The sequence below is a fragment of the Cornus florida genome, unplaced genomic scaffold (genome assembly GCF_030987335.1).
Source record: "Cornus florida cultivar Cherokee Brave unplaced genomic scaffold, ASM3098733v1 CherokeeBrave_3.0.0_Hap2_Chr02, whole genome shotgun sequence".
NCBI lineage: Eukaryota > Viridiplantae > Streptophyta > Magnoliopsida > Cornales > Cornaceae > Cornus > Cornus florida.
In genome coordinates, this window is record NW_026775572.1 from 35,029,002 (window position 1) to 35,056,676 (window position 27,675).

At 35.3% G+C, this 27,675-nt stretch overlaps 2 protein-coding genes across 12 annotated transcripts; one reads left to right on the forward strand and one right to left on the reverse strand.

Annotated features, from left to right (window-relative positions):
• Positions 1-155: 155 nt before the first annotated feature.
• On the forward strand, positions 156-6,932 carry LOC132294673 (uncharacterized). Its single transcript, XM_059792607.1, has 7 exons — positions 156-427; positions 2,547-2,765; positions 3,367-3,453; positions 4,023-4,169; positions 5,190-5,216; positions 5,341-5,436; positions 6,045-6,932. The coding sequence occupies exons 1-7, from the start codon at positions 194-196 to the stop codon at positions 6,243-6,245; spliced, it is 1,011 nt and encodes a 336-aa protein (XP_059648590.1). The 5' UTR covers positions 156-193; the 3' UTR covers positions 6,246-6,932.
• A 1,710-nt stretch (positions 6,933-8,642) lies between these two features.
• On the reverse strand, positions 8,643-21,142 carry LOC132294674 (protein BONZAI 3-like). Of its 11 annotated transcripts, none has more exons than XR_009478139.1 (20): positions 20,386-21,141; positions 18,774-19,560; positions 18,494-18,676; positions 18,311-18,424; positions 17,863-18,042; positions 17,168-17,307; positions 17,019-17,067; positions 15,202-15,258; positions 13,895-14,074; positions 13,670-13,804; positions 13,284-13,345; positions 12,972-13,068; positions 12,771-12,885; positions 12,588-12,664; positions 12,071-12,205; positions 10,433-10,597; positions 10,236-10,349; positions 9,977-10,073; positions 9,689-9,770; positions 8,643-9,054 (listed from the first exon to the last, which is right to left on the reverse strand). XR_009478139.1 is itself a non-coding variant. In XM_059792611.1 (20 exons), exons 3-20 carry the CDS (start codon positions 19,551-19,553, stop codon positions 8,963-8,965), a joined length of 2,784 nt encoding a protein of 927 aa, XP_059648594.1. In that variant the 5' UTR covers positions 19,554-19,560; positions 20,386-20,483; positions 20,666-21,141; the 3' UTR covers positions 8,643-8,962. The 11 variants fall into 11 exon arrangements, 9 of the variants coding, with proteins under 9 accessions (XP_059648594.1, XP_059648595.1, XP_059648593.1 ...); XR_009478138.1 differs by having other exon boundaries at positions 8,643-9,066; XM_059792611.1 differs by lacking the exon at positions 9,689-9,770 and having other exon boundaries at positions 8,643-9,066; positions 20,386-20,483; positions 20,666-21,141.
• Positions 21,143-27,675: the final 6,533 nt, after the last annotated feature.

Sequence of the window (27,675 nt, forward strand, 5' to 3'; positions counted from 1 at the left end):
ACTCCCACCCTATCCCTCCAAATCAACCCTACCAAACACACCCTAGTCTCATATTTTCTATGTTAATTATCCTTTTATTCAGTCGTTGAGAATGAGAGGCAAACGCCCGATGATGTGAACTGTTTTGAAATAGCAAGCAAACAGGTTTTTCTAGTACTCCAAATTTGTTCTTTTGGTATTGCAAATTCCTTGTATGGGCAGTGTGGTTTATCATGCAGGGCTAGGGTTGTCATCATCCCATTCACGACTGAGATTACCCAGTTTTAGAATTGCAAGTTTGATTGAACCCAGTGTGTCATCAAGATGGCAAGTCTTGGAACAAGTTGACAAGGAGCTAAGAAAAAGGGGTGAAAGAGCTGCACTTTCACTTGTCAAGGATTTGCAGGCCAGACCTGGGGGTCTGCGTTGTTTTGGTGCTGCAAGGCAAGTTTGATTGCTTCAGTTTTTTTTTTTTTTTTTTTTTTTCGAATGCTACCCATTTTAATGTTTGTTCTTTGTATTTGAAATGTTGAAGTTTATAGCTTTGCAATTTGGGATTTTTAATTAAATTGTATTTCACCCATGTGTGCTATGGAAGACTCTAATGACCCCCACAAATGTTAAGCAAATGAAAATTTTGTTAGAATTGCCCTTTGAGCTATGAATTTTTTTTAAGGATTAATGAAATTATCTTCACCCATGTGTTATTGAGGAAGGTTCTAATGACCCTAGAAAGAAATTGCTTTTTACTTGGTGTTCTTTTAAGGAACTAAAATTTAATTAGAATTGCTCATGACTGATGATGTGTGTTTGATTAGGAATCAATGAGGTCCTAACTCCTAAGTCATTGGATCATTCTATAATGTACTGGTTTATAATTTATAGAGAGCATGGTTTTCAGATTCTTATTTAGATGTGTTGTGAACCAGTTATGGTATATATGGGTGGCACCGAGCTTGCGCTTGGTTAGAGACAGTTTCAAGCAGCATCATTAGGAGTTTACCATTTCTACATGAGAATGCAAATGAATCACTATAAACTATGATAAGCGCATATGTTCTTTCTGTTGGGAAACGTGTTAGTTTTAAAAACTTTTTGAGGGATTTTAATTCATAGATCTTGATTCATCACATAGAGACAAATTTTATGCAAAAAAAATAAAAATATGATATATCATTCAATTAATGGATTGAATACTTACATCAAAGGTCTGAGTAAACCTTTAAATCTTTCCTCTAAAGTGAATGTTCTCACTTATTGTAAATCCCTTAGCAAGATGCCTTCTCCTTGGAGCTCCATCTTCTTGGTAATGGTCTTGCCTTTAGGAATCACTCATAAGCCTCCATGAATGACCTTGAAAAACTAGGCTTGTGGGAGCCTTTATTAGATGAGAACATAAACCCTAATTTTCTAGAGAGAGAAAATAAATTCCTTTTTCCTCTCATTATAAATCACCCACCAAAATATACATAGACCATGTATATTTATAGGCAACATAAAAATAAAGAAAAGGAAACAACAAATCCTTCTCCATCTCTAATTCATATGTCTCAAATCTAATATGATTTCAATATCAAGTTGGGCTATGAGTGAGAATCCATTGGGCCTATTATTTTATTGGCTACAACGAATTAATAATTGACCCGGTCCATGGACCCAATTTAATTAATTCATAAATTAATTTCTACTCCACTAAAAGAAATTAATTGAACTCCAATTAAATAATAAATAACTTCTAAGTCAATATTGCACTTTGACCCCTCTATGCATAATTAGTTATCGGATAAATAAAGCCATCAATCCGATTACTTAATTAATATATCTATTTTGGTACCTCTGATTATTTCTGGCTCGATCACAATAAAACATTTGTTTGACAAAAATAATAATTTAAATAAATATATATATAATAAATCATTTTGTCTAAAAACACACGAAGGCCTTCGAATTTAGTTTGTGATCAACCATAATCAATACAAAATAAATACAAGTAGCAATGATGCAAATATTGAAAATATAATCCTCTAACTATTAATTACATAACTACCCAAAGTGTCGGTCTAAGGATCCCGAAGAATCCACCGAACAAATCAAAGTAATTATTAATTAATAAAAGAGTCTATACTTTTCTCATGCTTAAGAGTCAAATGCCATGACGGTGATAGGGAGTAATTGCATACGACGGCTCTCGCAATATATCTCAACCTAACGCGGATCCAGTTCAAGTCTTAATTAATTATGAGTCCATCCATAATTACCGACTATGAACAATTTATAATTACTATTTATATATCATGCATTGATTGCCATCACATACATATACATAAATATTTCTTGTAATTACATGGACACTATCAATCTCATAGTGAATCGAAACATAATACATTGAATTCACCAATTATATAAGTCATAAATATTTTAGATATGTCAGAACATATGTCACTATAATTCGGATAGAAATTTGTTATGCCAGGGCATATAAATCCCAACACTTTCTCGCAATTTATGATATTTATCTTACAACAACTTGGAGCTTGGTATACTGAATGAGTGGATTTACTGCACAGGTACCCCAGAGGTTCTTCACCTTGGATGAACTAAAACTGAATGGAATAGAAACTTCGTCTATTCTATCGCCAGAGGATGCAACTCTTGGTTCCATAGAAAGAAACCTGCAGCTTGCAGGTGTCTTAGGAGGAATTTCTGCATGGAATGTGTTTGGATTTAGCACGCAACAAATCTTCTATTTCTCCTTGGGATTGTTGTTTCTAGGGACACTAGACTCGGTAACTTATTCATGTTTATCTGACTTTCACTGTTGATCCATTTCGTTATAGAAACATGTTGCCTTAGTTGGGCAATATTTCACAAACGCGAACGGACTTATTTGCATTCAGTTGTGGAGATATCTTGTTTGCTTTACATTCCTTTTGCCCAATAATAACCTTGGACACCATTTGGGTAGCCTTGATGTAGAAAGTTGGAATCTTGTAGATTTCTTTAAATAGTTTATGACTTCTATTTGCATGTGAACTTTGAAGGCTATGATGAATTACCCCATGTCCTAACCTTTTCCCGAGAATGTATATTAAAGAAAAAGAAGAAGACTAGTTTTGTGATCATCTGCTGGAATTACATTGTTAGTTGTTTTACATGTAATAGATAAAAACACAAACACTGGATTTGCCAAACCTCATGATCATGTCCCTAACTTTTTTAGAGTTGAGCCTAATCCCTATGGGTGCACAAAATTACTCGCAAACTGTCTGCATCTGATAAGGATGAGGAAAGTTCAACTTGGGATGAGCTTCTTCTTTTCTTTTTTCTTTTTTGTTGAAATCCTTGTGTTTGATTTCAATGACTGACTCAGATATCGCGTGTTCATAGGTTTCGTTTAATGGAGGAGTCAGCAACTTGGTTCTTGATACAATTGGTCGCACCTTTAGCCAAAAGTACCACAATAGGGTTGTTCAAGTAAGATCTCTATCTGTGTGTCTCTGAGCGCATGCGTCTTTATGTATTCAATCTCTTCTGTTAATTGGGCCATCACCTGGTAAAAGCTCCTGTTGCTAAGTATGACATTATGCAGGTTTTATGTTTGGGAAGAACCACTTATGTAAATGTCAAATGTTACTGCTGTATTATTCCAGCCCTCTTAGTACCTCACAGTGACGTAATACTGGGTAATGGCCTTATTTTTTTTTTTTTTTCATTAGACTCAGTCCAATATATAGACGACTTGCCGAATCCAAGTCACCATTAGACTAAGAATTCTGTAATGCATAATTAGAGAAACATCATGTGCAAATTATTTTGCATGTATATGATGACATTCAAGAACTTATTGTTCCAAACCTTGAAATGTGTTAAAGAGGTGTAACTCTGTATACTTTTGGTGTTACCTTTTTAGCTGTGTACATTTTTATCAGCATGGAAGTCTGCTAATTATCTATTTACCGAAAAAAAAGGTCTGCTTATTATCACATCTTGATGAGACTGATATCTCTCGTCTTGAATTGATCATCTCACAAAATTTAATGCAGCATGAAGCTGGCCATTTCTTAATTGCTTACTTGCTGGGAATTCTTCCCAAGGGGTATACGCTATCAAGTCTGGAAGCTTTGAAGAAGGAAGGATCACTCAATGTTCAGGCAGGAACTGCATTTGTGGATCTTGAGTTTGATGAAGTAGTTTTCTTCAAAATTTTAGTACCATTTCTAATAGGCTTCCGTAACTGTTATATTATTTGTGCTTTTGTTGTCTTGGCCCTGACCCTTTTACATTTTTTATTTTTTATTTTTAAAAGTTAATTGTTGGGTTGGGTTGGGAGTTGGGAGAATGTTGATCCTCATACTCTCGTAACTAGCCTATGGAGGAGCACCCTACCACACCTTCTCTGGTACACGGGAAATGTATGGTTCTTGTCAGTAGCTCTAACCTGTCGCAAGGTATGGAAGATATTTTCACCATAGCTGATGGCTTTTTGTGTATGCCATAGTCACAAGTTAAGTTGCCACTATATCCATGGAGAAGGTAGTCTACACTCCCTATACTATGATGCCTTATTGAACCAGTAAGGCATAAATAGCTAGAAATTTGAATAAAAGCTTCAATAATTGGTTGATCCTGCGTATTTACGGTGAAGATAAACAGAAATCCGAAGGCTAAAAAAGACGGAACTCTGAGCTAATATACCAACATAAATGTTTTTGCTCTGCGCCAGCATCAATATATTGAATTGCTGCACGTTCCTCGTTTTAATGCTTAGATCTAACTGATTCATGTCTCATAACTTGTACCTTTACCTTAAGAGAGGACAATAGACCTCTATGAAATTTAAGGCGTTATTGAGTCACCATTCCTGGTTTTGCATTTTAACTGTGGACCATACATTGCGATGTATTGGCTCAATTTTGAGGCCGATTACATACAATTTTCTCAAGGTATGGATGATCCAGTCTGCATCCATACTGACACTAATATTTTATTTGAGGCTAAAATCTGAAACTATAAAATGGCATCCCGTAAATGCAAAGGTATTGGAAATTAGTTACTGATTGACAATTAACACCCTGAAAATTGTTGATGATGAAAGCTTATTTGATAATTGCTAAATAAAATAGTCTAGTAGAAGAATTTGGAGAGATTTTAATTTTTGATTTATTACGTGTCTTTGTCCTTTGATGTGCAGCTATTCACATAATATGCAGGTTAATGCTGGAAAAGTATCCTCCACGGTATTTCTCCTTTCACATGATCATTGCTTCACGTAGATATTGCAGATTGAATGTTTCTCCATGAATTATCGATTCTATCTTGTCGGAAGTAAAGAAATTCTAACGAAGGGATACTTCTTATTAGATGCTGAACAGATTCTCTTGTATAGCGCTAGCGGGCGTGGCGACTGAGTATCTTCTACATGGATACTCCGAGGGAGGCCTTTCTGATATCAATAAGGTTTACACTTATCCTCTCTGCTTATTTTCTAAAAAGAATCTGTGTCACAACAGAGAGCTGAATGCAAAGAGCTGCGAGTTCATGCTTTTGAATGTGATAGAGTTTACTCAATCAGAGTCCCTTTGCATATAGCCATGTTAGTGCCACAATCGTCTACTCATTTTTTGAGGGTGCCATAGTAAATCACTCATTTTTGCTTCATTGAGTCAAGTGACTCATTTTCGCTTCATTAAGTTAAATGAGGACCCAATGCATCAGCTCGAAGCATATCCACTTTGACTCAGTGTCACTAGAGTTGATTCACCGTAAATTTAGACAGTATTTAGTTTAACATTAAAAAGGGACAATATCCAATTCTTGTCCCGCCATTGCAGGGACCGAAACTTTAAGCTTCTCATTCAACGATAATTTCAACAATCTTAGGCACGCTTTTGATATTCGTTCACATTGTTAACAATCTTATGCAAATCATTTTGTCATTTCATCAAACTTTGGTGTCCTCTCTTGGCCGCTAACGAACAGGTTCCTTTGGCTGAGTTACTTATGACATGGATGATACAATGTACAGTAGTTATATGACTAACTGAATGATTTTATTGATGTAACAGTTGGACATGTTGCTCCAAAGCTTGGGTTTCACTCAGAAGAAGGCGGATTCTCAGGTGAGGTGGGCTGTTCTCAATACTATTCTAATATTGCGTCGCCATGAAGGAGCCCGAGCAAAGCTAGCAGAGGCCATGTCTCAGGAAAAATCTGTGGGTTTTTGCATTGACATTATAGAGAAAGCCATAGACGAAGCAGACCTATAGTCTTCGACTTGGTTGCACTGATGCCTGATGTTCAATTTATTAAAACCATTATTTTATGGTTTTCTTGTTTTGAGGTTTATGATTACTAATCTGATGATTGGTTCAACCACTACCAATACCTTGTTTTTATTTTCCTTTTGGGGATTAATAGTTTGATTCTCAGTTGTTCATATATGTGAAATGTATCCAGCCAGATAAAAAATGAAGCTAAACTGTAATGAGAGGCGAAAGACAACATTCAAGCTTTCTTTAAAGTTCAAGACTGTTTTAACTTCTATGCAAATGAAATTATTCCACTGTAATCTTTCCTCTTATGTGCAAACAAATTTTCTCTCCTTGTGTTTGTTTGTAGTTGTCGTGGTCAATATTGAGTTTGGAAGCATTGAATCTGCCCACTGAATTTAAAATTAAAAGAAATTTATTTCAAAGGTGCTCCAACCCTTTAACTGCCTAAAATACCTGTTTAGCCCCATGGAAAAAAAGAAATTAAAAAAAAAAACTCCAAAGCAAATAGCCCATTGCATTATCATGCAAATTAAAACTTTCAAAAAAAAAAATTCTTGTGGCAAATTTAACTCGCACTCATATGTTAATAAGACTTGCACTCTTGGCTTAACATTACACTATAATTGTAGTATTTGTCCAAAGAGCATTACTATTTGGGCTGAAATAGTCTTAAATCAGAGAAATTATTACATAGTTGTGGAATTATTTATCTTAAGAGATTCATTAATTAATAATTGACATTTAAGGAAAAAATTGATTAAAAGTTATGCAAAAGTGACGTATTTACTTGCATATTAGTCAGTGACATGTAAGGAAAAAAATTCATTAAAACCTTTGCAAAAGTGACATATTTACTTGGATATTAGTTGGTGATTGATCCAGAACCAATGATCCCTATACCATATATTAATTTATCTTCAAATGGATGATCAATGGGTCGTGTGGAGCCACTACTATTAAGTTGGATTTGACACTCTCATACTACTAGTTTCAATTTAAATACTATTATAAAAATTTGCCTTAAATTATGAAAAATTATTACATGATTCTAGATCAATAATCATGTGTGTGACACATCATCAGTAAATACGTCAAAAATCAGTTTTTCTATTATCTCAAACCTCGTAATAATTTCTCATTAATTACGTTACACATTCTGTCCCCTAAACCCATTGCCCTCAAAAGATTTTTTTTGATTCTATTTGTGTGGACGCATTTTGTTGTATTTTGTTTGTCTTTGCTTAATAGGCGGGACTTTTGTAGTTGGTAGTAACTAAAAAAACCAAGGGAAGGGACATTGACCTTGAGATGTGGCTGTTGATCATCGTATCATTATTCCGCGGTCATCGGCCCATCTTTCAGGGGGCTTTCATCGAACACATTCACTACTTCATCACTTTTGCTGCTTACCATTATCTCCGGTATTATGCATAAACTATCTTAAATCACACCTAGTATATATTTACATACCCTCTCTCTCTCCATTCTCCAATTTCATTTCTTATTCTTTGATTAATTTGTTGGGCTTGTCCTTGGCTCGAAAGGCATCAATGCACTCCTTTCCCTCGATCATTACTGCTGCGATCGACCTAACCCTGTCTTACAGGTTTCCCTTTCTTGCATTTTGTCATGCAAACATGTGTAATATAAACACACACACTGCACCCACAGAAGTCACCGCACAAGTACAGTGACAAACCAGAGAAATGTATTAGAGGAGGCGGAATTGAATAAAACACATATATAGTTGGGTATTATCAAAAATTGAGTAGGGGCATTTTTAAGATTTTAACAAAAACTATAGGTATTTTTGTAAATAAAAAGAATGGGGGCCACATAACCCAAAAGATAGTGACATGATTAGTTTACATTTTTAATGACTTCTTTTATTTTTTTATTTTTTGTCATTTTTTCGTTTGAAAATTGATTTTATCACCATTTTGTATTTGAGGTAAGATTAGGGGCAACTGCATGGTGCATTGTTAAAATGCTCAGCTTGTTAGGTAGTTGAGAGCAGTCACTTTGTTTAAATGATGCCAAATATTAGGTCTGTATTCATTCTACTAGGTACCACACTGGGTGGGTAAACGAACTTATGACCCTTTGTTGGACAAAAGATTGTAAATTGAGCTCATCATGTTTTTGATGGGTTTAATGCAAATAATGCTTCAAAAAGAAGAAGAAAAAAAGGCTAAGAACTGCATAAACACTTCCACACCCTTAAAAGGGCCTCCTAATCCTTTCATTCTATGTATTCAACACAATGCTTAGTAGAGCTGTCATCCACAGCTTACTTGCCTTCCTCTAAACATGGCTACCTTTCCCACTTCCTGACGGTATATTGAGGCATCATCTACACCAATCCAAAGAGGGAGAAAAGGACACACCGTATTTACCTCAGAACTGCAATAATGAAACAGAGAGTTACACATTTCTCTATCCCTTTACACATACAACCTATTTAGGTTTGTCCATCAGGTGCTTGTGCATGCCCAAGTGTCAGAGCTCCTTAAATCCCAATTTTTAAGATACAAAAAATTGACTTGAAATATGTTGAATACAGGTTTTGACCATTCACGGATATACGGTTTTGACCATTCAATTGCAAATGATAAAGTTTGAAACAACAAGAAAATTCCTGTACATGTAGTGATGCCAGCACACAGCTTCAACCAAGATGGGATACAATGCCCATGTGTGGTTTAATGCATCTACTCCGGTTTAATGCATCTACTCCGCATGTAAGTCAAAAACTGGCCAGGTAGCTCTTTCAAGAGAGCCTGAACAACCGAGATCTGCCCACCTGCACGAGGGACTAAAATTTTTTATTTACAGTGAAATAGAAAAGCAAAAGATGAAAACTATAACAAAACAGAAGGAGGATAGTTTCACATATAATTAATTCGTACACAAACTGCCTTTTGAAAATTGCTAGGTTTACATCAGGTTCAAGAGTGTGCATTAGCAGAACCCTATTCAGGCTCAAGACAACATTAAGTGTTACTGCTAAAAGCAAAATATAGATTTCCTAGTCATGTCATAACAAGGCAGCACTGCACTATTGATTGGTAGTCTAGTTCTCCAACCTAGCTATTTCTTTCAACACCAACTTAAGAGCTACAAATTGCGCACGGCAATTAGCAGTAAGTGCCTTGGAAGTCTGCCCACCATCACCGTTGATGTTTCCATCAAAATCACTCTCTGAACTGTTGGGAAAACTTATTTCTCAATTCCAATCAATTAGAATCATGCATGAATCATGTCTCCTAATCCATTTTCACATTAGCTTCTTCCAGGTTAAACAACCAAAAGGCTCAAAGCATCAAAGGCGGCTTGCTGGGACAAGCCAAGCTTGAAGCAACTAAGCTCAGCTGAACCAGTAATCTGCTCCTAACATAATAAATGTATTCATTAGAGTGAGATTGTAACAGAAATACCCAATGAACATCAAAATTTGATCTTGAACCCCTCACAACTGCACTATTTGGTATTAATAACCAAGACCACCTTTGAATCCACCTGCAACTTGAGATCATTAACAGGCAAGCTAAGAAGCTTAAAGCGTCGAAGAACGTTGACAAGAATACAGTAGGTACACATACTCTCAAAAATAGGAACATGAAAAGAACAATGATGTTTTAGAATTGCATATGAGGAACAAGAAAAATCTGACCGAAATGTTCTACCATCTTTAAAATTTGTAAGCTAAACAAGGATGAACTCACCATGCACATCACGCATCGGAACAAATTGTACAATGTCTCGTGTAGCTATCCTTCTTGTGGAACTCTCTAATCTTTGTCGACCATCAGCATCTAGGATCTGCAAGATAAACAAGAATTATGTCACATTACCAATTTTAACACAGGTTTGTACAAGGATAACATCCAACACCAACAATGAAAGGATTTTTAGTGCTGTTATGCTAATAAAAGTGAATTAATTGAAGGCCAAATCTGAATACAAAAAATAAGGATATACTACCTCCATTTTTTCGAAATCTGCACCACCCACTCCAACAATAAGAATTGAAAGTGGTAGGTTGGATGCTCTCACTAAAGCATCTTTAGTTTCCTGAAGATCAGTAAGGACTCCATCCTACAAAAGTATGAAATTATTTTATTACAAAAATAAAAAAGAGAAAGAAGAAAGAAGCAAATATTTGTCGTTTGATTCACTACCGTTATAATCAGCAAGACAAAGTACTTGCTCTTGTTGTATGAGAAGGAATGCCCAGCAATTTCTGCAGCCTTGTTGATAACCGGACCAAATAAGGTGGGTCCAGCAAGAGCAACATTGTGTAGAGCACTTAAATAAGCAGACAATATACCTTCAACTCCTTCAACCTGTAACATGAAGGGAAATTGACCATCACATCATGTAAAAGATGCAAGGAACCAGACTTGTATGATTATTCATCAATGACGGCAGGATCACTACCCCCATACACCCATCACTGGGATGAAAATATGATGTTTAAGGCAACATACTGCACAAAAAATCAAGCTTGTCTTTCCACACGGTCTGGTATCTTTATACATAAACTAGGATAAATAAGAGACTAACGATAGATTAGGCTAAACAACTTTCGGCACTGACATTTGTAACCTAGAAAGGTGGCACACCCTAACAGAATGAAACCTAGAGGTATCTTAACTGTGTTCCTAACAGAATGAAAGATACCTTCTTACCACCAAGTTGAAAGGTGGCACACCCTGCATTTAGAAACAAGACAAGCAGCACATAAAACAAGAACTAAAAGTGTAAATTACTTCGACCTCCCTTGAGGTTTGGGTAAAAAATATCAGATGAAAGTTTTATAATAAATATCTGACACCAGCCAGAATTAACCACTGTCAAGTCTTTACCGTTCGCTGTGAAGGTTGTGAGGTAGAGTTGGCATATCTCTCTCTTCAATGTTTCTTCAACACTCAGTTATATTTTTAGAATCAGATCATGAGTCACTTATTCGGTTTGTTCTGTTTTCCAATTTCCAAACTTGACCTTGAAGTTCCATTACTTGTATGAGTTCTTAGATATTCGCATATGTTTGAATATTAATTTATTAGCTTTTAGGTTTTCCTCTTTGATCTCATATTTGTTTGTTTTTTGTTTCTTTTTCTATTTCTAACTCCAATTTGAGCTGAAAGTTCAACTACCAACTACGTGTGGATTGAATATTATTTGGTTCTGTTTTTCAATTTTCCTAGTAAAAGAAGAAATTGGTATGTTTGTTCAAGGAACTTTTTTTAAGTGTATATTACTACAACCAATAAAACATAGATCAACCAATCCAAACTAATATAAAGTAACAGTCACAATAGCAACCAGAACAGTGAGATAACATGAGAGAGAGAGAGAGAGAGAGAGAGAGAGAGAGAGAGAGAGAGGCATAAAATATTGGGCACTAGCTGGAGAGAAGCTCTTAACAAGAAGATGTGCTCTATAAATGGAGAGAGCAGCTTCGTGTTTTGAGAGCGAGGAAGCCACTTATCCAACAACCAAAAAGAGAGAGAATGAGATAAAAGCTGGATGTTAAAATAATGAAATGGGTCTCAATCAATAAGGGTATTATTGTCCAAATAGAAAGGTTAAATTTGTCTTTCCATAAATTTTGTAAGGTCAGTTATGTCATTTTGTTTACTGTAAGGGTAGTTTTGGACTTTCACATAAAATTGTCTAACGGCCCTAATGTTTACTTCACGGCAGGGGACGTCAGAGTATTTTTAGAAATCTTCAGGGCAGGATAAATCAAGGTAATACCCAAATTAAAAAGAAGTAAAGTAGGATGTCTCTTCCATCCCTTGCAAGATATTTACCTCAAAGCCACCTGTGCTGCTCAAGTTAAAGCAGTGAGATACTGAACCATCAAACGTCCTTCCTCCAAAGCCCCAAGCTGCAAATCGCCTGTTAGAATCATAGAATTGTATGACCTCCCCTACCTCCGTTATAGCCTGCGAGGAGTTCAGTCATTAAATTAAGCACTCACTTTAACAGTCACTTTCATAGAATCAGCAGTTCATAATCACATCGACAGGTCAAATCAATGTGATCAAAAGATAAAACAAGTTTATGAGTCTGCATTCCCATGGGAGAAGTCGAGGGTACCCGACTTAATGTAGGCTCTTTAGCCCCTATAAGCTAGTACAAATTTTAAAATTTATTCTTTAAGCATAGACACTTCCAGAGTTTAAGAACACCACAGGAGTACACTCAAGGGTATCTGACTAAATGGTAGGCTATTAAGCCCCAATATAAACTATTGAAGATTTTTTAAATTATTTTTGAAGCTATAGATACTTCCAAATTTGAACACCACAGGTGGCACCACCTTACCTGCTGGTAATCATTCAACTGGCCTGAAGGATCAATGTAGTGCAAAGAACTTACACTGCGAGGATTTCCATTTGAAGCTGGAAAAAAAAAAATCAAATTCAATTCATGAGCCAAACAACTCTATATACAAATATAAAATTGGCTGGAATGGTATAGCTCTTTTAACTTTTGAAGGTCTATTACCGGTAAAATCAACCGCAACCATAAAGTTGAGTTGAAAGCCACTAGAAATGTAATCGATAAAACTGTGCAGTTCCTTTTCAAGGAAGCCATAAACAAACAGTTGGCCCTTCAGAACCTACATACAGATAAGCACAGTGCAGTTTAAGACATGACAGACATGCAACAAGTGGCTAAAATCCTTTTCAAGTACAAAATAAATACCTTTTCATGACCCTGGCGAGCAGATGGTATGATAAAATTTGCACCAATCTTTTCTTTGTGAAGTTTTTCAAGATCCTTCACTGATTTCTGCATTTTACTGTTTCATATGAACTGCAGTGTCAATATAATGAGCAATAAAAGAAAAAAGGAATTCTGAAAAAAAATAATAATAAAACAAGCAAAAGGCACAGAAAAAAAAAAAAAAAAAATTAAACAAAACAAAACAAAACAAAAGAAGGAACAGTTAGACAAAAGGCAAAAAAAAAAAAAAAAAAAAAAGGAATTGACAAGACGAATAAATTGAACAATTACCCGATCAGTACATGATTGCCACTGCTATTGAAATCAAAGCACTCAATAACTAATGGATTATCCTGCACCAAAGAGAGCTTTTTTTTTTGGTAAACAACCAATAAAATAAATAAATAATAGCAACCTGTAGTTGTATCCATCACAAAATGTAAATTAACAAATCTGGATCAAGGGAGAAAGTGTTATGATTGAGAGATAAAATAATTATGTCCCTTCAGTTACATTTCCAACAGTGACTAAGCCTTCAAAAATGCAAAATTGTTAAGAGCCTTTATGTTAAATTAGCTCAAACATAAATCATTGCCACAAAAACATGAGACAACCACAGATATCATAAACTAAGCTTAATCCATTCCAGATCTAATCACAAGAATTGACAAACTTGCCTTGCTCCCAAATTGCTGGATTGTGAGACATAGAGGCTTCCTAATTGGATTCAAGTTGTTATTCACGACTTCTGTCTTGTAAATTGGAACAGTAATACCAGTCTCAACAATCCTAGATACACTCAAGAAAGGATCCTGAAAGCAGCAAGGACAAAAATATCTAAGAGCTAAAAATTCCACAAGTAACTAAAAGCTCCATAATGATATATGCTGCCAAATACATACGCATTTCGAAAATAGGTCCTTGTTATCCAAGTTGGAACAATGGAATGTCATCTCTACAGCATTTCTTGAACCGGCAGTTTCCTCTGCATGGACAGTTAGTGTCCCCAAGTTTTTCAGACTACTGCGCCTATTTTTATTGTGAAGGCGAAGGGTCAAACTCCGACTTTGTTTAGTCAATATCTGTAGAGTTAAAAAAGGAGAAAGAGAAGTAAACATTTACGAATATTTCTACATAAAAAGAAAGAACTTCCCAAACAACTATTTCAGATTATAATACCTACAGAACAAGCCTCATTTAAGAAAGAGATATAGAAGCACTATTCTGAAAAGCCATCCTTCAGTGAAGAAATCTATTGCACAGTTTTAAATACATGCACATATTCAACTACGGGGAAGCCACAAGTGGGTCCCGCCAGAAAAGAATTGTCCAAATATGTTGCGCTTGTAATAGGAGTTCCACACATTGCTCAAATTTGAGTTCCTTGAGTGGATCAAACCAAATTTGATCGGGACTTGCACAAAACTTGAATCCACATTTTAACGCATGTCATGGGACCCAAAAGGGGGCCAGTAGAATGCAGTGAGACACGTGTTGTGAAATATGCAGCAATGTAGTCAAAAGAACAGTCCACGGACAAAGGTGTGTAATTTAGACTTAAATGAGGACATGTGTTCAAGAAGTCCCATATGCATCTACTTTTCACAGATTTCCCGCCAACTCGGAACTGTTGGGTATGCTTATATCCAAATTTTGTCACTTTGACACTGTTAATATAGAGTGATGAAGAATGCCAGGATAATTATTGATGGCTAATATATGCGAGTGCTAGCACGAGAATAATAATTCTATGGTTAATATTGTTTAATTGCTTAGATGGAAAGTTTCTCTAATAATTAAAACATGTAGTTTGCTCAAATGTAGGTAAAGGCAACCAGTTGAACTATTTACCAAGCAACAAAATCCAATGATTTTTAAGACTTCGGCATATACGATGAACACATATTTAGACACACACATGGTTCAAACCAAACATATCCTGTGATACATAACGGACCTAATATTTTGACTAGTTGCTCAGTTATGTAATGCTGGTCAACCAAAGAGGTCAAGGAAAAGCTGTTCCCTTTTTCTTTTATTTTTTTAATTGAAAAACCTATTGCAACATTTCAGTATATAATTTTTCAAACTGACCCACTTATGTAATATATGGAGCAAACTCAATGAAATAGGCAGACAAAAGAGCTGGAAAAGTGTGCAACATCATTATTGAATTCGATTTGGCCCCAGTGAATACAAGGAATCTTACCTCAGATACTACACAACTGGCTTCGCCAAGAAATTCTTGTTCTTCCAACTTCAGCATCTGCAATGTAACAAAATGGAAGAACTTTATCATTTGCAAACTTTTTGTTTACCTATGATAATCAAAAGTTGCAATTAGTTTGCAAACTTTTTGTTTACCTATGATAATCAAAAGTTGCAATTAGTTACTATTTGCAGTGGGATGATGAATTGCAGCCAAACACCTTCGAAACACATAATGTTAACCCATATTGTGGATCATATGATCACACACTCAAACTTTAGTAGAACTTGTTTGAAGAAAATTAAGTTTTGGGAATAAAGTCCACCAACATTATTCAAGTCATAAAAAATAATAATAATAAAGGTTGGCCTGTGAAGCAAGGTTGTTAAATCGGAATTGTACATTGAATCAATTGGTAGGTCTTTAGGAATGGATTGATGATAAAAATATATTCTATAAAATAAAAATAATAAATGATAATAATATTTTTGTGGCTTAATAATTCTTAAAAGTACATTTAATATCCTAAAACTCCTGAAAGAACACAAAGAAAATTAAAATAAATATTTCAATAAGATAAATTTCCAAAAACTCTCTCCAAGAATGTTGGAGCGCATTAACCATTGCACCATTAAAAAATACATCACAAAAAATTAATTTATACATATGATAGCACATGACAATAGTACATGAAAATGTAATACTAAAAAAAAGTTCATGAATCATCATTTATCCATCCGTGAAAATAACGGGCATGAAGATACTGAATTTATATGTGAAATATAGTCTACTTTAAATACTCAGGCCACCCCACCATAAAAAGGTACCGTAGAAGAGGCAACAATATAGAAAGGAGCGAAATAAAATCACTAAGATCTGTTTTAATATGATATTGAATGGTTTGAAGCAAAGTTAGTTCTAGAGTGGAAGGAGATCAAGGTCAACGGCCTGAACCAATGTTTTTAAAGCAAACTTTAGTACCTCTGTGTGCAAATATCATAGCAAAATAACGAACCAAAAGAAAAAGGAAGAAAGAAAAAAGTCAAACTCATACTAGTCAAAATAAAGAATTATACTACCAAATTAGTAGCTAAAGCAGTTGACTACTCTGCAATAGCGTTACAGAGTCAAAAAGAAATTTTTGTGATCATTGTCTTACTCAGGACATGTGAATGAGTCTTCATCTTCGTTCATAATTTTATTTAGGTCTCAAATTCACATAAAAATAAAAAATGAAACAACATAAAAAAATAAAAACAAAAAAGATAAATAAAAAAACAGCTCCATATGTTACCCCGGTTCTAAATTTCTTCCACCTAACTCGCAGCTAACACACATGTAAGACGTAAAGTACATTCCACAACAAGGCAAACAAGTTGAATTCTGGCACCCATAACTTTGTGTAAGCCGCGTAAGAAACCACCAACTGGGCACAAACAACAGATCTATTGTTATGTACTATTTAAATTATAATATCCGTAAGTGGAAAATAAAGTAGTTTACTAGCATCTCATACCGTCATGCCGTCTAGTATGATGTTAGACAACAAGCATCTTCGATATTTAAAAACTGAATACTTTTATCCATTTTTATCAGAATTCCAAATCCAAACCAAAAGCAGTAGAAAATGCATCAGTTCATAAATATTACCACGATTACTTTTTGGGTGAATCTTAATTCTCTCTCTATTCTCCAACATTGGTATATTGCATTCTTTAGGCATTGGCAAGTGTAAAATAGATCTAAGCTATGTAATGAGGATTATTCAATTCAAATCCAAGTACTAAATGACCTGAGAAAGTGAAATCACAATGTACCTTCACTGGTAAATTGTGGTATTTCGTATCCACATCGTACACACGAAAGCTGAAAAAACAAAATGGGCAATTAAGACCAAGAAAGGTCTACTAGATATAGTGAACAAGAGAAATCGACACAAGGATGTTGAGAAATACGACAAGCATACATCAGAGGCTGAACAATCTCAAACTGATACGAAACATTAATTTTTCCTATCCAAGCAGGATCCATTATCACTTCCGTACGGCCAATTTCCTCTAAGGTTCCATCTCTTTTCTTTTCATATACTACTGCCATAGGATCACTCTGCAATGAAAAAATAAAATTCAAGGTCAAACCATATAATGACAATTTTCGTAGAATTCCTTAGTACATATCAGAGAGTATATATCTATCTACCAGCTTGTCCTCTTATGATGAATTATATAAAAAAACATTCATGAATTCCTCCCTCATAGGCAGTTGGAAATGAAGGGCATAAATAAATTAAAACTTTGTTGATCAAATATTTCATTTTGGGGATTCGAGAACCGCTTTCCCACATTTTCTAAGAGTTGGGAATGGATATTCACACATGCTATATGGTCAATTCAGTACACAGTGAAATGTCTATAGAGATAGCAGAATGGAGACAGCACCTAACCGATCAACCACGGCTACATTTTCTTAATTCATGTAACATTTCTGTGTCTAGTGCAGACAATTCTTTACAATACAAATATTTGTCACTCCAAAAATCAGATTCACAAAGGCGGCCAATATGCCAAATAGTCAATGAAAATTGAAACAACAGAACCAATGAGTAAAGAAAGAAAAAAAAATCAAAGCTCCATATAATGATTTCTGCTTTCAAATACTTACACTTCTGGAAATTAGGTCCTTGTTTTCCAAGTTGGAACAATGGAATGCCATCTCAACAGCATTCTTTGAACCGACAGTTTCCTCGGCATGGACCGTTAGTGTCCCAACGTTTGTCAGACCACTGTGCCCAGTTTTATTGTGACGACTGGGGGTCAAACTCGAACTTTGTTCGGTCACTATCTGTCAAGAGTTAAAAAAGGAAAAGTAAATATTTATATTCAGGTTAAGATAACTACAAGAAAATGCATCATTTAAGAAAGAGATATAGAAGCACTATTCTGAAAAGCCATCCTTCAGCTACTAAATTTATCGCACAGTTTTCAATACATGCACGTCTTCAATTTGGGGGGAAGCCACAGGTGGGTCCCACCAGGAAGAACACTTTTACTGTGTTAGTTGGGACCAGAGTTGGCAATCACAAAAAATCTAAACTAAACTAACTCTCAACCTGCTGATTGCCTCTGTTAAGGCCAGGGTACATCCCTTGTATATATAGGGACAGAAGCTCTTGTTGCATCATAGATGGCTTCACAAAGTACAGCTTTCTGATAGAATCGTCCTCCTACATTAGAAAACTACATTAGAACATTTTAAATTCAAATAAACATCATATAGTATTTAATAAAATTACCTGTTTTATTGATATGCTCATACTCTCCAAATTTGGAGAAACTCTGAGCAAGGCAAGCGCAGCTTTTTTTTGATCCATGTCTTGCAAACTCAGTTCTTGCAGATGGAACCTCCTTAGGAGGTTAAGTTCTAGAGTCTTTAGAACCGGGTTGGAAATATGAAATTCGCTTGGATCTATCAAATGCTTTTTAAGAGAAAAACAAAAAAACACAAAACAGTGAGATTTTATACTTTAAGAATTAAAAATAAGGGAGACAACATAACCATAACCAACATCTCACCTTCAGAAAATTCCCATCCAGAGTCAATTCCTCAACCTTGGCCAAATGACCGAGGTGCGCCGGCCACACAGGTAGTTGCAATGACAGTCCGATAGTAGCCTGTTTTAACTTTAGTATATTCCCAATTATCTTCTTAACGTCATGCGCAGTCCCCAAAATATCTAGAGACTCAACTTCTGGCAGATAGAAGTCAACATCAGCAATGCCATCGCAATTGTTCAAAACCAAATTCTTCAAAAGTGGGGCACTAAATCCAAATCTTCTATTTGGTTTCGGATTAAAAAATACGTCTTCCAACTGAAGACTCAGCAATCTCAGAAAATTGCATCCAGTAATGAATGAACAACGTGAAAGACTCAGATAAATGAGTCCTGAACCGATGTCAGCAAAACTATAAGGCATTCGATACAGGACGTCACCGTCGGTCTCAACGATAAGTTCCTTCACTTCTCTTCTCAAAATGCTGGCAATGATAAGATTGACGGAAATCTTATGTTCTCTCAAATACAAGGGGGGAATGTATAATCGAAATTTGGAAATGTGGCGATATCCGCGAAAGGCGATAGTTTGGAACAAATTTAGGTCAAACTTAACAAATCTGCTGCTTATTCCATGCTTCTTGTTCCAAATCTTCCAAATTTTTTTATCGAGTCTGAGACTGGAAGCCCACTCACTGTCATTATTCCTCAACAGTGAAGACAACTGTACAGCGTCTCCATCTTCTATTATACAATTTATAAGGGTGTTTTGAAAACATCTATCCTGCATGGCAGGATCCATTTTGAATCTAAAAAGAAAGGGAAAAAAAAATGGTCAGAACAAAATTAAAAGCCAGAAAAAATGGACAGGACAGTGACTTAGTTGTCAATATTGACTCCTATGTATGACTGCCAATAAATAATAGGTATCCATGTCACATGTGGGATTAGTGCGATGCTAACGTTCTAATTTGGCAATGAATCAAGCGACATGGTCACATGGTGGGCTTAAAGACATATAAATGAACATTTTGAACATTTTTTACGCATATATGAGAAGGGAGTGTGGGAGAGCAGCTGCAAGACCTAATGTACCACAACCACAAACAAAATCTGCCACAACCTTCTTGTTATAAAAAATAGCAAACTGGTAATTACAGATACCAAAAAAGGAAGAGCATGGCTTAGCAAAAACAAATTGAAGTATAATGAAAGAAACATGGGGTTCAAAGGAAATTATTATTTATTATTTATTTTAAAATAATTTTGGTGATTTGTGGGGTTTTATGATTTAAGCCCTAGAAATAATTGTGAGTTCGAGATACATGGTATTTGAGCAGTGGCTAATATCGTGAACAACCCCAAGACCCCAAGAAAGATGTGGGAATTTTGTTTTGTGTGAGATGAGATTCATTTGGTGTAAGAGGCTTCTAAGAAGAAATAGGAAACAGGTATTTAATTAATTGAAACCCTAATTCAACGAAGAAAAATCCAACGACTAATAGTTGAAGACAATCAGATCAAAAAAAAAAAAAAACAATAAAGATCGTAAGTAAAAACTAAAAACCCAGAAACTAACAACAATGGGACGATCAAAAAAGACCCAAGAAGAATAAAAAACGCTTTGGACTTACTAGTCTTTGAAGTAGTCTCTTCCCCTTCTTGCGATCGGAAAACCCTCAAGAAAAGACTTGGTAAGTCTTTGAACTGGTCTCTTCCCCTTCTGGAAGATCTGAAAACCCTAAAGAAAAGACTTTGAAACGTTCTAGTCTGGTTTTTCCCCCCTAAATTGTTTGAAATGTTATAAAATGTGAAGTCTGTTTTTTTTTCGTTTGATCGTCTTTTGAAGTGGGGGAGAGAGGGAAAAAAAAAATTAGTGTTTGGTAAAGCGTTAAAAAAATTAGATAAACTGACCGGTTTAGTTTTAATTTGGCGTGAAAGGGGTCTCGATATCAATTTCCGGCTTCCCATGGTCACCAAACCAAACACTCCCTCTGGTGTCAGTCGGCCTAATTGATAGGGCCGAACCAAAATCCACCCGTGAAGCTTGTTCCGACGCCGATAGGAAAGGCAGTGAACTTGTGTGTGAGAGAGAGCGAGAGAGAAGGGCCGAAGTGGCTCGAGGATGAGATCGACGGCTGCAAGCATGATGTAGATCGACGGCTGCATGATACGATGTGGCTCGAGGATGAGATCGACGGCTGCAAGCATGAACCGAATTCGATGAGGAAGATGCAGGACCGAGGGGCACGAATTCCCCGACGTAGCAGTTGCTAGAGGATGAGATCCACAATGAAGATTGACGGCGTGTTCACCATAGAGAGAGAGAGAGAGGTGCATTCGGATTATAAATAAAAAATAAATAAAATAAAATAAAAAAGGGTCAGAGTTGGGTTTTCATCGATGAATATTTAAAACCTAAGAAACACGTGTCGTGTTAGAACAACCTTTTCCAGACCGATATTAGGTGGTGTATGGCACAGGTATGGGCGCATAAATTTGACATTAAACAAATGCCGTGTGACATTTCATGTCAATAAAAACATAATTACAATGAAAAATAATAATAACAATAATATAAATATATTTTTTTTAACTCATGTAAGAAATTATAAAGTAATTAAAGTTATAGTTTTTTTTTTTTTTTTTTCTCTCGGCAAAAATTTTCAAATATATAATAATCTTATAATAAATAATAAGGTAAATTACACTCACCTCTCCTCTGGTACACTAGTTTATAGTTTACAAAATGCTCACACAGCTCCCCTCAATTTTTGGCAATATTACTTATGAAAGTTTATTTTATTAATTAATTAGAATGACGAAATTAACTGAAAAAGACTTGAGACAGTAGTTACAATTTAGTAACAATCAAGTAAAAAATGAAGCAAGATTTTCTGATCTACTAGACTCGGAGATGGGTGAATAGCAATTTTAAACAATATTGTTTTAATCTTTTCTTTTAAAAACTCTATTATCTATTATCTCAATTTACTTATAAATAAATTTTTTAAAATAATTTGTGGAAATAATGATTAAACATGCATTCTTAATTCACAAATTTTTCATATAAAAAAATTTAGTGTTTTTGAGGTCTTAGAATTTGGCACTCCTGCTCCTTCAAATTTACATGCATGATTTCAAAGATTTTAGTGTAATTACACTGTGTCATTCATTCAAAAATTTCTTTGTTACAGATTTGAGTGTTGGCCCCAGGCCCAACACATTTTTCAACTATTTTGCTTTAGAATCTTGAAATATGAAACTACTCGGTTCAATTAATTGTTAAATATATAAAAAAAAAATTAAATATGCTCTTTGAGAGGATGAAGTACTAAAACATTACTAATTGTTAAAAAATTGACATATAAGTTATTTATATATTAATTTTATAAATAATTGTAAAATTATATATTAGTTGCATAGCGTTTGAAAAGAGACGATCTCTTGCATACAGGGGAGTAAGAAATTTATGTGATTGCTATGTTTTTTTTTTTACTACATTTTTGACACTTAGAATCATATTTTATAGTCATTATATTTGGTGTGGATAATTATTATTCATTGATGGGCAAGAGATCATTTATGTATAAACCTATATATAATTTATATAGGGTCAAATGCAAAAAGCACCCTTCAAATATGTTTATAGTGCGTATCACGCCCCTTATACCCAAAAAACACCCCTCAAGTTTTAATTTGGTGCAATTAAGTCCTCACATATTTAAAATTTAAATTGACCAAATTACCCTTATTGAATAATTTATATAAAAATAATTTTTCTGTAAAAAACCCAAAAAGGACATTAAACATTATTCTGCAAAATACCGTGCAACCCTAACACACAGAGACGGTTGCAAGGGCAGAGCCTTGATCAAAGTTGTCAAGAGCGGGGAAGAGATCGACAGTTGCAAGCTTGATGGCGGAACGATGGTAGCGAGTTCTGGGGCCGCCGAAGGTACTGGCAGCAATGAAGACCAATCGGCGAAGGTACTGGAGGTGCTAATGGTGGCGATTGGTGGCAGCAGCATGTTCCTTGGGGATTTTAAAGACGCCGCTATCATAAATACCATCGCTCCGCCCGAGATTCAGATCGGAGAAGCTTATTCGCTCCAGCCAAACTCCGGATCCTCACTATTGCGCAGCCGGGTTTGGATAGAAAATATGATTTTGAGATCCTCTGTTTCTTCTTTTTTGGTTCACTGTTGAGTTGTTAGAAGTGGGTTTGGATCGAATACGATTTTGAGATCATTTGGAGTATTGGGTCTTTGTTGGTTTTGGGGGTTTTGTTGTGGTAATGGATGTGGTGGTGTTGCTGTGAAGCGATAGTGACGATGAGTTCGGTGGTGATCAAATTGGTGAGTAACTATCCGACGAGCACATATGGAACTAGCGACGAGCAAGGACAGAATGCTCTGCTTACAAGAAGTGAACAACTGCTGTAAGAGTCACGATGCTAATCAGTGGGCAAGGATTGTTGACGTCTAGCTCTCGCCGTCAACGTTGAAGATGCAGTCGCTGGAGATGATAGTACTGTTAACACTTCCTTTTTTCCATTTGTACAGCATACGATGTTACTATCACCTGCATTAGTTTGTAACAGATATGAGTTTATCATGTTATTGCCTGTGATGGTTGTGGGGTGGAGGTTTGAAGATGATGATCGGAGGTTTGAGTAGTGTACTTATTTTGGTAGGTTGTGTATCTAATCGTGGGTGGCGATTGTGGGGGTGGAGAGAGAGAGGGGGGTGGAGGTTGGAGGATTGTGTATGGCAAGGATGAGGCGGTGATGCAAGAGATGGGGTTGCCATTTTGGGGTAAAGAGTAAGGTTTTGTAGGGGTATATTTGGTAGAGTAAAAGGGTAAAATAAATATTATATTAATTGAGGGGTGTTTTTGCTCAAATTGAAAAGAATATGGGGTATTTTTTGCACACCTTTTTAAATAGGGGCTAAAAGTGCTACGAAACATATACTTCAGGGGTGTTTTCTGCACTTACCCCAATTTACATATGTGTTGGCCGGGAATGATATCTTGCTTATTCCACACCTTGCATAGGGACTCGAATCCTTTCCAATGGTATAGTAAGACATGTTTCGTTCAATTCCAGATGCACCTTACAAAAAAGCTAGGTGTTTAATAAATATCCCAACCTTTTTGTAAAGTACATCATAAATTGTGCGGAACATGTTCTACTATTCACATAAGAAAGTACTGCTAAGGTACAGTGCCTTGGCGTGGTACTCCATCCTTTAGGAGGGAAAATTTTTAATTCCATTTTAATAGCTTTTTAAATAAAAGCTTGTAGGCCCATTGAACTGGGTTGGGCCCTACTTTTTTTGTCCGATCTGATCTATTGATTAGTTGAAGCCTAGCTAGTCCAAACCCCGAGAATGCCAAATGGTGACACTCAAACAAATCTAGGACTTGCTGGCTGCTTGGTTCAGTTTTATGTTTTATGAGAATTAAAAATATATATATATATTTTCGTACATAATCTTTTTTTATTGACAATTTGTAAGAATTGTTTTTCTGAAATTAAAACCAATTAAAAAAAATTTTATTTTTAGATAATTATCTTTTATACTTTTCTTAAATAATTCTTGATAATTGTTTTTAAGAGACAAATTAAACATTGCCCATCGAAATATACTTACTTTCACAAAAGATTAATTATTAAAATGAATGAATTTGTTAATATTTTTACTTTAATCGCATTTTTCAACTAAAATAAGACAAAAATAACTCTTAAAGGTAAGAAAAAAGGGGTAAGTGCAAAAAACACTTCTGTAATTTCAAAAATGTGCAAATAACACCCATGTTGTTCAAACTTGGCCCCTCTAATTTCAAAAAGTTGCAAATAAGGGCTTCTGACTAACAAATTTGGCATGTGTCGTGCATGTTAGTAAAAGTTGGCCTTTAATGCCAAAAATACCCTTTTGCACTACCCAAAATACCCCTTTGAAAATACAGGGGGGTTTTTGCACACTTTTAAAAATACAGGGGATTTATTGGAAACATGAAAATAATTTTTAAATTTTGTTATTCTCTCCTATTTTGTATATATATTACTCATTATATTCATATTTCTCTCTCCTATTTATATTATATCCCTCATTTCTATATACAATACTCATATTTTTCTCTCTTTCTACATATATATATATTCTCTTTCTATGTTTTTTTTCTTATTTGTATTAATTAATTTCCTTTTTATAAATAATCTATATATAATACACATAATTTATATGTATAATACTCATTATATTCATATTCCTATTATTTCTCTCATATTTATATTATATCCAAATATCCCTCATTTCTATATATACTACTCATATATATAAGGTGGTATTGGAAGCACAAAGCTGACAAACACACTGTTAGTACGCCAAAATCTATTGAAATCAGCATGAAGCAGAACCAGGACTTCCAGAGTAAAATTAAGATTGACATTGCACAATCCTTGATAATACCAAAAAAAAAAAAAAAAAAAAAAAGCATTTGCACAATTCATTTTTATTTTTTTTGGTAGGCAAAGCACTCAACATTATAGATACAATTGAAAGGCCTTTAAAACTCAATTTATTTTCTCAAAAAAGGGTACATGAATATGTTGACATCATGTTGAACCATTCACACACACATATATATAATAGAAAAATAAAATTTATCAATATTATTGATCATAGTAGAGACGGCCGCCGTCAACGACTGGTTTGATTGGAGGATCGAAGGAGTAGCTTTGCAACGGTGTGAAATTTTGAGGCTGTGTTTGGGAAGAAGAAGTATATGACTAGTCATAGCACAACCCAAAACGACGTAGTTTGTAATTGTGCAGGACGTAATTTAAGTTCATGTTTATTTGGGTAATTTCAACTTCTCTAATATTTTTATTATTATTAAATAAAGAATATTGGGGGTATTTTTGTATTTTTACTTATCGTTCAGACAAAAATTCTTTATTTGCATTATTTTAAAATTAGAGAGATCAAGTTTGAATAACAAAAATGTTATTTGCACATTTTTTAAAATACTGGGTAAATTTTACACTTACCCCTAAAAAACGAAGAAGTGAATTCATACTCTCTTAACGCTGTCCAACGAAGATTATTATTATTAATTTATTTTATTTTTTATTTTTCTCCTATTATTTTATTTTTTATTAACCTGACGATCTTTTGGTTGAAAAGGTTACATGGTGAACGGGATACATGCAATCACAACGCATTTCTTACATGGAGAGCTATGTAATTCTCAACTAATTGTCCGTGCAAATATATATATATTCCAAATTTTATAATTTTAAATATGAAACCAACCACTTAGGCTTTCCTAACATAGTTTCGACCACAGTAAGTTGTGGTGGATTGTTTAATTCAATCCTCAATATTATTAACCCAAAAAACAATATATATATATATATATATATATATATGAAAAAACACTAAAATAAATGCACTGGCCACTAAGTAAAGTTAGAAGAATTAGTCAAAATGCATGATGTTTCATTTGTAGTATATTATGGTCTATGAAGTTTTAATTTAGAAGTGATGATAGGAAGGTCTCACCCTCTCTCTCCTCTTCGTAGGAGGTTTCTCCTCTTCGTAAAAGGTTTCTCTGCTAGTCAGAGGTGATTTTTTCGGACCCGCTTTGCTTACATCATTCCGATCTCGTGTTTACTCTTTTTTTCCTTCGCTTTCTTCTCTACTCTCTCATCTCTTGGGTGGCTTTTGTGTTTTTTTTTTTTTTTTGACTCTTAATTCTATTCATGGTCTTTTTAGGGTAGAGTTTTCTATGTGCCGAGGTCTCTGTTTTTCAGAAGTTGTTTTGTTTCTCTCTGATTTGTTGTCTAGTTGTTTTCCGATTGGGTTTGTGTGTTGGGAATCTTGATCCTTTCTCTTAGGCATATCTTATTTTGGTCGTTATTCCCGATTTCGGTTTGCTCTTGGCAAACTTCTTATCCGGTGGAAACTTTGGCGGTGTATTATTCCTTTGCATCTTCTCTCTTCCTCTGTCTTAATTCGTCTCTTGGTCTGTAATAATGGTGGGATGCTTTACAGTGGTGGTCTGTTACTATTGTGGGTTTCTAATGCGCTTATACATCATCTTTGGATCAGGATTCAACCGCGATGGGATCGAATTTGGGTGTTCTTGTGTTTATGTATGATCCTCGGTTGTCCTGTTCTTCTACGGTGTTGGATCTGGATTGGGGAATCAGTTTGGGGGTGGTTGCACCACTGGATTTGGTGTTGTTCTCGTCATATGGGGCCATCTAATTGGATCATTTGCTAGTGTTACCCAATGATCGCTGGAGTTTGTGATGGTTCTGGCGTAGTTTTGGGCTTTTCGGTTTATCGGCTTTGCAGGACGATGTGGAATTTGTCGACATGGTTGGGGGTGATGTCACGGATGACGTTTGGGAAGCTTCCAATGGAAGCTTTATGCCGGCTTACCGAACTCTGTTTCATAGTGATTGTCTCTTTCGTAATGGGTCTCCGGCGAGGGACCTGTAAGGCTAATCCTTTATTGTGTTTCTTTTTAGGGAGTCATTGGCGATGGGGAATGGTTTTGCAGGATATGCATACTATACCGGAGTTCGTAGTTTCTAAGGATTGCGATGCTGTGATTGGCGGTTTTTTAATGGGTCGGCTTTGGCGGTCGGCCTGGAGTTCTTCGGTTGGTATTTTTTTACATCATGGCTGACGTATAGGTACGTTGTTTTCGATGCTCTATGTTGGTTGCTGGTGGGCTATCTCATTAGCTATGCTACCTTTTGTTTAAAGCGGTGTTGAAGTATTTGTTGTTTGGTACGCCTCCCTATATCGGCATATGTTTTTTAGTCAAATCTTGCGTGCTTAAGGTTGAGTGTACTCTTTACGCCTTTTCATCTGCTAACATTTATTGTTTATCTCTTTGGGGTT

Excerpts from the sequence above, each read along its gene's own strand:
- LOC132294673 (XM_059792607.1), top strand. The coding sequence starts at position 194 with ATGGGCAGTGTGGTTTATCATGCAGGGCTAGGGTTGTCATCATCCCAT. Across the intron at positions 3,454-4,022 it reads ACCACAATAGGGTTGTTCAA|CATGAAGCTGGCCATTTCTT; the intron begins GTAAGATCTCTA and ends AATTTAATGCAG. Across the intron at positions 5,437-6,044 it reads GCCTTTCTGATATCAATAAG|TTGGACATGTTGCTCCAAAG; the intron begins GTTTACACTTAT and ends TTGATGTAACAG.
- LOC132294674 (XM_059792613.1), bottom strand. The coding sequence starts at position 19,553 with ATGGATCCTGCCATGCAGGATAGATGTTTTCAAAACACCCTTATAAAT. Across the intron at positions 18,425-18,493 it reads TGAGCATATCAATAAAACAG|GAGGACGATTCTATCAGAAA; the intron begins GTAATTTTATTA and ends TTTCTAATGTAG. Across the intron at positions 12,886-12,971 it reads CTCGCCAGGGTCATGAAAAG|GTTCTGAAGGGCCAACTGTT; the intron begins GTATTTATTTTG and ends ATCTGTATGTAG.